Below are 10,644 nucleotides of genomic sequence, written 5' to 3'. Positions count from 1 at the left end.
AAGGATGTTGGTGTATTCCTAGACCTATGAGCTGGTCATGTAGCCATGCTATAACGTGAGCCTCTGAGCATGTTGAGTCTCAAGCCATGAGAGTGCTTGGATCAACCTCTGAACACACTCAAACTTTAGCCTCTGAGTTAAGTAGGGTGCACAGTTTGATGATCGTCATTGTCATGTTCTATTCTTGGTTCCATTCCAATAGTCCTTCACCTTAGACTGTAATTGTCATGTTCTATTCTTGGTTCCATTCCAATAGTATCTCACCTTGCCTTCATGGGGGGGTGTTGGAATATGAAGCCAAAGTGAGTCTAAAATGAGTGTTCTAGGTGTGTTTTATAGTCTAGTGAATCCTAGACATGCCACGTGTCATATTGGGAGCTATCCCATATACACTATGGCTTTCTAGAGTCTAGTGTCACACTATGTAATGTTGTACTTGTCTATTGTCTATGACATCAGTCAACATCAAGCTTTATATCATGTGAGTATTTTGGTTATCATTGCCTAGCACTTGTTCTTTCATTTTCCTTTCCATTTTGCTTTTTATTATGCTTTCCACATTTCCATTCCGTTCCTAGCTAGCTACTAGATCTCTTCAGTTCCAACTGACAATTCTCATTTGCGAGAGGAAGAGGCCGGACCTACCCGACCTGGTAGCAAAGAAAGCCCTCTCTTGAGAAAAGTTCCTCCTATCAAGAGGAGGAAGGTCAACAGGGGATAGCACACCCACACCTGTTGAGGGGGAAACCCTTTCCACAGATGAAAGATGTGCTCCCCGAGCGTAGAGGGTACAAACTCCTCCTCTGCCTCAAACTCAGCTAAGTCTACTAGAACTAAAAATGAATTCCTACAAGGTACCTTTGGCGTAGGAGTGCGAAGGAGCCCTGCGGAAGGAGGAGTGGAATCAATAACCTCCTTACCTCTGTCAGGTGTAGACAGAAGTGCAAGGAGGGGGGTGCTGCAAGACCTTGGCATGGTGCTGCATGACCTCGACATGGATCTGCATGACCTTGGCCACGACTTTGGCATTGTTCTCAAGTAAGACACGGGTCTCTGCCGTAAGGTTCTCCCTAGGTGAGCGCTCCTGCACATGAACACATGAAGGGGCAGGAGTAGTATCATTTGCACATGGAACCACGATAGGAATGTCTCCTACCTAAAGAGACGGGTCTGTGGCGCCATCAGTGGTAGCTTGAGGTGGAACTAGCTCCCTAATTCTGACTGGCACCCAACGGGGGATGACTGAAACAGGATGTGCTAACTGTCCCGTCCAGGCTAAAGAAGTACCAAGACGAGATGCTGACGGTCCTGACTGTGAAGTCGAAGGTCTAGCAGTGCATGAAGAGCGAGGAGCTGGTCACGTGGTGCTATGATGCCCATGGATCTTTTAGGTCTTTTCTTCTTTCTTTTCCTTGGGCAATCTCCAGCAAAGTGCCCAAGGGTCCTGCTAATCCTATACAATCCAGCAAAGAGTGATGTCGAAATCTCTTGCTCTGCGTCTTTTTTACGCTACTGCAGCTCGTCTTTTAAAAAAAGCATTCTTTTCGCGGCTGGTGGGAGTGGATGGAGATTGGCTAAAGGAAGAGCCATCACCAATCGAGGTGGGTAAGGCCGACTCGGACACTTGGAAAAGTAGCAGGGGGGCTAGTAGGGTCGGGGGTGACAAGGAGTAGCAGCTGCAACTTTAGGAAGGAGTGAAAAACTTGATTGTAGGCAAGTTTCAAGGAGCCAACTATAATATTGACATATGGACTATAATTCTCACCCAAGTTACCACTAACACATATCATTTATTAGGCGGTAACATTGTCTGTACCGAGAATAAAGCATTTGCATTGAGAATAAATCATTTGTACCAAGAATAAAGTATTTGTATCAATGATAGTTAGCCAATTTCCAATTTCTCCAACCATGAAGTTTTGTTTGTGATTGCATCCATAATTGCATGAAAATCATGTTCATGTATGTAAGTCACATAAAAAAGCCATGCGATTACGTGAATATGCAATCTATGAGAGATTCCCTCTTTCTCCTTCAACTCACCTCCTCTCTCTCATCCCCTTGGTGATGGTATTGGTCTTATTAGAATACGGTTGAAGGTACTGCACACGAGGCGAGGTGTTGGAGATTTTCCCCAAAAAATGTCACAACAACATAGTAGTACTTGAGGTATTACTAATAAAAATATATATCTATTTAGTATTTTACTTGACAACTTGCATTGTGCTTTTATCTTTAAGTCATTGTGTGAACATAAAAATTTGTGATGTAACACTACACATTGATTGTTCTACTTGCTTGAGATGGTCATATCACAAATTTCCTTATTTCTTTGAATGATCAAATCCAATACCTTTGAGTTGAAAAATGGAATTGTGACTAAATAATGCCTAGAATGAGCTGCTCTAGTAGATACTTAAACTATTCTCAAGTAGAATTGAGGCACATATGGAGCCAAAGCATCCCAAATTTAGTGAAGGGGATCGACATGCATGATAATCGTTTGCTTGAGGTTTGTTCATCCAGTAAACCAATGAGTTGATTTATGGGTGGTGGCTCATTATGTCATCTTGATGTTTAAAGATTTAGTGAGAAAATTATCTTAAGCTTATATCATAGTATAAATTTATGATAGCTATGGTAACTTATTAGCTCCATCGGGTGCCAATATCTAGATGGTGTACCTTGTTGCATTCATAAGACGGTTCAATGGATTTGTCGAGCATAAAAGGTTTTTGGGATTTGATGCATTTAAGAGTATAGAAGTATTGAAATCCTCATAAAATCTGAACTCCAAAGAAATGATTTCCCTTGTAAAGCAGTTATGAAAGGGACAGTTAAATTTATTCAATTTGGCATGAAAAGAGAGAGAAACTTTGCATCCCCTGTTGGAATATGAAGCCAAAGTCAGTAAAAAATGAGTGTACTAGGTGTCTAGGGGTGTTTTATAGTCTAGTGAGTCCTAGACATGCCACGTGTCATATTGGGAGTTATCCCATATACACTATGGCTTTCTAGAGTCTAGTATCACACTATATAGTGTTGTACTTGTCTTGAGTCTTTTGATATCAGTCAACATCAAGGTATCTACATGTGAGTATTTTGGTTATCATTGCCTAGCACTTGTTCTTTCATTTTCCTTTCTATTTTGCTTTTCATTATGCTTTCCACATTTCCATTCAGCTCCTAGCTAGCTACTAGTTCTCTTCATATGGTATCAGAGCCATGTTCCTAGCCCTGCTCTCTCTTTCCCTTTTCCTTCCAAGAGGTTGAGCTGAGGGAGGCCAATGAAGCTACTCTAAATCCTCCTCCTTGGAAGGCTGCCCTCTTCTCTTCTTCCTTGAGCTCTCTTCTCCATGCCATGATCTGCCACCTCTCTTCTTCCTTCAACTACATCTTTCTATGACCTCCGGACGATGTGACGCTTTTATCCGGAGCTCGAAGCAGAACCACGGCTTTGTGTCTTCAGCAAAGTTGTAGAGGACCTTGAGTACTACAAATTTTGTTTTTACATCATTGCAATCTGAGTTTTTTGTGAACAGTTACAGCCCTTGCAAGAAGTGACGAAATTTGTTTCTGCGCGCGAATTTTGTTTTGAAGCTCAATGATTTGACAGCAAAGTTGTAGAGGACCTTGAGTACTACAAATTTTGTTTTTACATCATTGCAATCTGAGTTTTCTGTGAACAGTTACAGCCCTTGCAAGAAGTGACGAAATTTGTTTCTGCGCGCGAATTTTGTTTTGAAGCTCAACGATTTGACAGCCCAAGCATAATGTAACCAGCTCAACGTGGAGCCGCCCATCCTCTTCATCGTTGACATCTGCTCCAGCCCGCCATTTGCTCCTTCTGCCCGACATTCTCTTGGAGCTGCTGCCCACAAGTTTGTGCCTGCATTCTACCCATCATTCTCTTGAAGCTGTTGTCCACGCTGCCTCTATCTTCTCTGCCCGTCACTTGATGTGAGCTCTTGACATTACATTGCGGTGACTCCTTCACGTGACTACTCCAAACTTTGGTGAAGACTTCCCGAGCTAAATGTGAGTTCTCCAATACTACTCCAACACACTCCACTACAGTGATCTCTCTGATTACATCGAGGTTGATGTAGACCACTCTAAATCAACAAGTGACTTCTTCAACATTGCTTATTCGATGGGTACCTGAGGTACTGCGCATTGACACATGTGTATTAGCTACTTGGAGGACATCTCTTTCACAAAGAGATTTTTTAATTTATTACTACACGCTTGATGTGTATCGGGGTCCTCTGCCTTAGTCCTCCTAAAATGATATGTATTGAGTGTTTGGTTTTCATTGAGTCTAAAGGTCCTCTGCCTCGGATAGTCCTCCTAAAAAGATGTATTGGTTTTCCTAATTTTTTGGTGTGTGGCTTCCTAACGTGTCCTGTTATGAAGCCAAGAAGGGATGTATTATTGTGGAAGCCATATGTATTGGCTTTGAGAGGTCTATTTGTTTATTAGGCCTGGCTTGAGAGTTCTAGGATGTTGGTGCATTGGTCTCCTAGACCTCTGAGTTGGTCATGCATCCATACATGATGAGCCTCTGAGCCATGCTAGATGAGATTTCTATGTTATGCTCACTAGACTCTGAGCCATGCTCACTTGCCTCTGAGATTGTGTGGGGACCATGTCTAGTTCTAGACCGGCATGCATAGTTCTGATGACCATCATTGTCATGTTCTATTCTTGGTTCCATTCCAGTAGTCTCTCACCTTGCCTTCATGGGGGGGTGTTGGAATATGAAGCCAAAGTGCGTCAAAAATGAGTGTACTAGGTGTCTAGGGGGTGTTTTATATTCTAGCAAGTCCTAGACATGCCACGTGTCATATTGGGAGTTATCCCATATACACTATGGCTTTCTAGAGTCTAGTGTCACACTATATAGTATTGTACTTGTCTTGAGTCTTTTGATATCAGTCAACATCAAGCTATCTACATGTGAGTATTTTGGTTATCATTGCCTAGCACTTGTTCTTTTATTTTCCTTTCCATTTTGCTTTTCATTACGCTTTCCACATTTCCATTCCATTCCTAGCTAGCTACTAGATCTCTTTGTCCCCAAGTAGTGTTCCAACTGCTATTTTTAATATCTACTTGCTTTAGCCTCAAAAAGATGCACCAATATTGAACACAAAATGTTTGGTGAACTGAAATGCTTCAAAATGAAGTACAAAGAACCAGTCACTTGTGAAAGCCTAACAACCAATCAAAATGAAAACAAACCAATCACTTGGCCTTCTTGAAAGCCTACCTATCTGTATTTTCAAATTTGCAACTTCATGGATGACTTCGTAAGGATAGAGAAACCACCTTGATGCAAATTATCTAGTCTTTATAGTAGTGTGAAGCAAGAAAACAAGAGAGATCATTTTTGTTAATAATTTGGATCCATAACATTTTGTAGAGGATCTAATTGCAAGGGTGACAATGTTCTTTGAGTATTTGGGAATAGAAAGACACATCCAATATCACATTAAAATTTCAAACTACTTGCCCACAAGCAATGTATCCCAACTAAAAAATAGAGCAAGAAAGAGAGTTTATTAAAGTCTTCGAAAGACCTAAGGGTCGATGAGACTAAAAAAATTAGAGACAACAAACTGAATGGGGTGGAGCCACTAAGCAGACATCTGCACCCAAGACAAATATTAACACAAACATGAGTTCTAAATATCTCTAAAACCCATGGGGAGGACATTAGGGATCCCCCACCTAGAGCAAAATTTCCATTCAGATAGCCCAGACTAGCAGTCCCCAGGGAGACGACGAGCTCAGATCCAAAGCAGGAGGCATGACAGACCCTCAATGTGTCGATGCATAGATCAAGCTTGAGGATCGTTTTCCAGACCAGAGACACAATCGATGGGGACTACAATGGCACTTGTCTGACAAAGAGCCACTACTAAGAGACCACAGCAAATCATGCAGGCTGATCGACAACAATGCTCTAACATGGGTTTCATGCCACAGAAATTATGATGACCACTAGAGCTTGACCCTCTTATCCATTCTCAACTGCGGTAATGAAATTAGTTCCTCAAACATCATATAGAGGACCATCAGAGTGATATCGTGTCTTGAGCAACTGGTCTCTATGTCGTAAGTGAATCTCTAGACCTCTTTGATCTAGGTTGACTCAGATACTAGAGGGGGGACCGAATCCATCTTTGAAAAGGTAGTAATGATGACCCTGTATCTGATAATACATATGGCATCTGAAAGCAAAGTGCTTCTTTGACATAGGGTGCAGATGCAGCCCTCTCTACGATGACTGCAGCCCCCGTCCAGTCTCAATCATAATCAGTGTGAGGAAACCTGGAAAAACTGATTGAAATACTAAGAGAGCGAGAGGTGGATTTCTGTGTGGCCTGGCAGGACGATGAAGCCCGCCTTTGATATCCATAGACAATGATCTTTGTGAATGCTAAGCTTCGCAGTAAGAGAGAGAGAGAGAGAGAGAGAGAGAGAGAGAGAGAGAGCATTTCAATACGTGCAAATTTGATGGTCTCTCAAGGTTATATTGGTCTCCAGTGCATGAGTTGTCAAATGTTACAAAATTACACATGTAAATGCTGGGCTCTCACTAGGATTCCCCTTGCTAGAGGTCTTCATGATAGGTCTTCATGATAGTATATTTCATTACAGCGGAGACGAGCAGTACAATCTATAATCCTGCGATTCATCCCCTCACATTCCTAATCGTAAGATGAAGTTTTGTTTGAAATAAGAGAAAACGGTGCATTGCGAGTACAAACATATGCTCTCAGGAAGGGCAAAAGTAAAAAAGAGCTCCATGAGCTGAGCTGTCCTCTGATCTTGATATACATTGTTCTTCCTATGAGAGTATATATCGATCTTGAAGAGATATAATAATGTTAATGGATTATAAATGTTTGAAATGTAAAATCTTCCTAAGCTTGGATGTTCTTGAGTCTTATCCAAAATATATACCATGAACAGATGAAAATTAAGTTACAAGGCAAGAGTGGATTAATGGGATATTTGATTCAGGCCCCAATTTGAAACTATGAACTGTCTACTTCATTACATAACCTACAGATAGTTACATGAAAGTTCTGAATGTATTCAGGCTCCAGTTAAATAGACTCCTTATTTTTGCTTATGATATGTAAATGCAACTACACATATAGTCTTCTACTACAAAATTTCATTTGATCGCCACAGACCTATTGAGAGCAATCACTTGTTTTCTCTATGATGGTATGTAAGACTTTCTTCGACTGACTCTGTATGAGTGGCCGTCATAATCATGGAGCCTTATAAAAGAAGCGTTCAAGCATATCATTGCCAGTGGTGAGATGTCACCCCTATTGTGAATGCTAAAAGTCTCACAAGATGACTGCACTACAGCCCAAGTTTCTGTTCTAATTTTTCAATCTGGTCCAGAAACATCCATGTCATCTGCAGATAAAACAAGGATCCATTCAGAATTAATCTAAATATTTAGAAAAAAAAAGGAAAAAAAAGATTTCTAATCTAGACCCAAAGAACCAATAGATACTGATCTTATAGCACCTTAATGTAACCGTTTCAAACCATGGGAGATCATCTCCTGGACTGATTTCCAACCACAAAAACAACAGCTGTACCAATAATGGTGTAAGTACTATCCTTCGAAATAAACAAGGGAAAATGCTGGCGATAGAGATAAGATTTGTATAGTCATAGAGAATCAGGCTTTTCTTAACAGAACATAAGAATGCTAAAACTGAACATAAGAATGCTAAAACAATGTGCAATCTGTACATTGTCTTTTCTTAACAGAAGGTTCTTTCTAAAAAATAAAAAATAAAGAAGATAATTAACCATAAGATTCTTGAGAAATTTGTCAAGAAGAAACCATGACATGATAAATTTATAGGGCATCCACTATTTGAAAGCGGATAAGCAGGCTTTAATCCAATGTAATCAGGCTTTGCTTGAGTATAGTTAAAGTAGAGGAGAATTTGATTTTGTGACTCTTGATGGGGTTCATGTTTCACCGCTCCCAGGGATGACTTTTCCATACTTGTCCTAGGGGTCCTTTTACTAAGGGGTAAACCCTAGGGCATGACTTAGTATTCCTATGCTAACTTGTGGGCATGGGTTAATTTTCCATGATTTATTGCTTATCCCAGGGTTCTTAGTCTAGGGGTTGTGCTTCTTGAGGTGATACTAGCTTGGATTCTTAATCTTGGCTCAAATAAACAAGGAGTTCGTCACCATGATTTTTCTTTAGTTAACTTTCTCCAAGGAGTTCGTCACCCTTACCACTTGACATAACATTCATTACCGGCTTAAACAAGGCCTTAATCTCGGCTCAAATAAATTTTCTTGCCTCCTTATCTTTAATGCGTTCTCACAGGGCAATGGTTTTCTGTCAGAGATTGAAGGCCTGCAATTGCTTGTCATAGAGGCGAACCAAGACAAGGCTGTAGGTCAGGGAGATGACTTAGTTTACGATTACTAGTGCTTCTGTCTGCATGTTGTTGTTTGTCGTGTGCGCTCCTTCCAAGTGCACATGCTTGATGTGGATACTCTCTTTCTCTGGAAGGGACCTCAAAATGCCCAGACGCTCTTCTGGAAGGGTTGGGCCTGCAAGTCATCTTCAACCTTGATGCTTGGAAGTGGCTGAGCCATTGTGATCTCCCTGAGGCATTGCTTGGGCTGCTCTCGTCCTTGGGAGCTCGTGTGGCTGAGGCTCGAATTTAGATGGGTCGGAGAGGCTGATGATCCTAGGGATCTTGGTCTCCCTGAGGAACTCAAACCATACACCGTATTTGTGTAGTGTGATGAAAGAGGGGATAAGGCTTTGCTTTCAGTCTACGTCAATCCCTTAGTTGTGTCGTTGGAGCTTTGGTTGGGTTGAGTTGAAGCGGGTCTTTGAACTGGCTTTGTGACATGCTCTTGACTAAATCGAGGTCCTTACCCTATTGCAGCATAAGGGGTTTGTGGTTTGCTAGACCAAGTCAATGACTTGGCTAGCATCTTGATTTGTCTACCCAGTTTGCTTGAAGGGTGGTGAGTTGTTCCCACAAGGAGTCACGTTCTTGAATGAGGGTGATCACATCAAGGGCTGGAGATCGTGCTATGGCCGTGGTTCGATTTGTGATCGAATTTTTCTTGCTTTGCAACTTGCAATGTCCTTGGTATTTTCCAACTTTGTCATGGAGGAGTTGTTGTCTGGCCGCTTTGAGTAACAAATTGTCCAGGCCTTCATTAGTCCGCTAAGCTTGAGCAAGCAAGATCTAGGACTTTCAACACTCTATTCGGATGACATTGAAATGAACCACTTGATGGGGGATCCCGTTGATTGCAATGTGTGTAAGGCATTAATTGCCTTTGATGCTTAATTGTACAAGTCGGCCCATACTTCCTCCATTTGATTGTGGGTTACCAACTTGGAGAAGGGAAAGAGCCCCAGCAAAGTGCCAAAAGAGTCGTCAATTAGAACATCGGCAATGTCTTGCATGGTTGCTGGTGGCCTTGAATAAGACTAGGGGTTGTGCTTCTTGAGCCCCGGCAAAGTGTCAATGGAGTCACCAGTTAGAACATCGGCAATGTCTTGCATAGTTGCTGGTGACGTTGAATAAGACTAGGGGTTGTGCTTCTTGAGGTGATACTAGCTTGGATTCTTCCGGGACTACTGAGGAGTCGCTATGGCTATCAAAGCTTGGACATTGTCTGGGTGGTCTGTTTGCTACAGAGGCAAGGGTGATTGAATGGAGCATGCTTTAACTTGAGGAAATTGCTACAGTCTCGCTCACTGGAATTCTTGGTGGTGCTACTATTGATTGCTGGTGCTGCTCGGTGGCAGCCTGCAATAGTGTATGGTGTAATTTTGATTATGTTGGTTGCCAAAGTCCACTGGGACTTGTAGTCTGAGGGGCTCCGGAGTTGAGGGATCCTTAGAAATCAGTGGGCCAAGCAACTACTCACCCTACCAATTTTAGTTGGAATAGCATAGATGTCCATGTAATTTGCAATGGGTTTGCCCATTGGGATGACCCTTAAGTTGTTACCAAAACTTGGAGAAGAAGGTTGAAGTCCAATTGGCAGAGTTTGCCTTGTGAATCTCATTTAATCCTCTGATGAAGACCATATGATGCAAATACTTGAGGATGGCTCAGGGTAAGAAGGATGTGAGCTGAGCACACAGCCATACTACCACCTTTCAGGTGGATTTCCCCAAGGGTGTGGACGTAGACTTGGGTGTTTAGTGGTGGTGTCTGGTACAATGTGAGCGAGAAGCGCCCCTTTAGCATGATGCCGCATAGACCTAGACTACTCCATCTATTATTCACATGCAAATGCAGTAACATTTAGATCCCAATCTTGGCATACTAACTTCATTAACCCATCCATACATCCCATTCCACAATGAGCTCGCCATGGTTGAAAACCTCCAAAGCAAGATCTATCCCACTGAATGCAAACTACGTGGCTTTGTCCCAGAACTGGGCACCAAATCTCCAAGGCCCTCCTTGGAAGGAGGTGGCTATTCCAGCAAATGGTTGAAGATAAGAATATACGCTGATAGGATAAAATTTGTATATATTTTTCTCCACATAGATTGTGCATGAGGGTAGACACTGAACACATGATAGTGTTAATTTGCGGGTT

At 41.9% G+C, this 10,644-nt stretch overlaps 1 protein-coding gene across 3 annotated transcripts in view; it reads right to left on the bottom strand.

The window, feature by feature from the left end:
* Positions 1-6,834: 6,834 nt before the first annotated feature.
* The window catches only part of LOC147883849 (mitochondrial dicarboxylate/tricarboxylate transporter DTC-like), a 103,385-nt gene continuing 99,575 nt past the window's right edge, over positions 6,835-10,644 (bottom strand). For all 3 annotated transcript variants that reach the window (XM_087398740.1, XM_087398742.1, XM_087398741.1), the window contains exon 6: positions 6,835-7,443. In XM_087398740.1, coding sequence (XP_087254866.1) covers positions 7,387-7,443 — 57 coding nt within the window. In that variant the 3' untranslated portion in view covers positions 6,835-7,386. The remainder of the gene's footprint in view (positions 7,444-10,644) is intronic.

Source organism: Dipteris shenzhenensis, chromosome 27 (genome assembly GCF_047967505.1).
Source record: "Dipteris shenzhenensis isolate YYH24624 ecotype China chromosome 27, Dip_SZ_1.0, whole genome shotgun sequence".
NCBI lineage: Eukaryota > Viridiplantae > Streptophyta > Polypodiopsida > Gleicheniales > Dipteridaceae > Dipteris > Dipteris shenzhenensis.
Note: the sequence above shows the minus strand (reverse complement) of the source record. Positions and strands in the feature narration are given on the sequence as shown.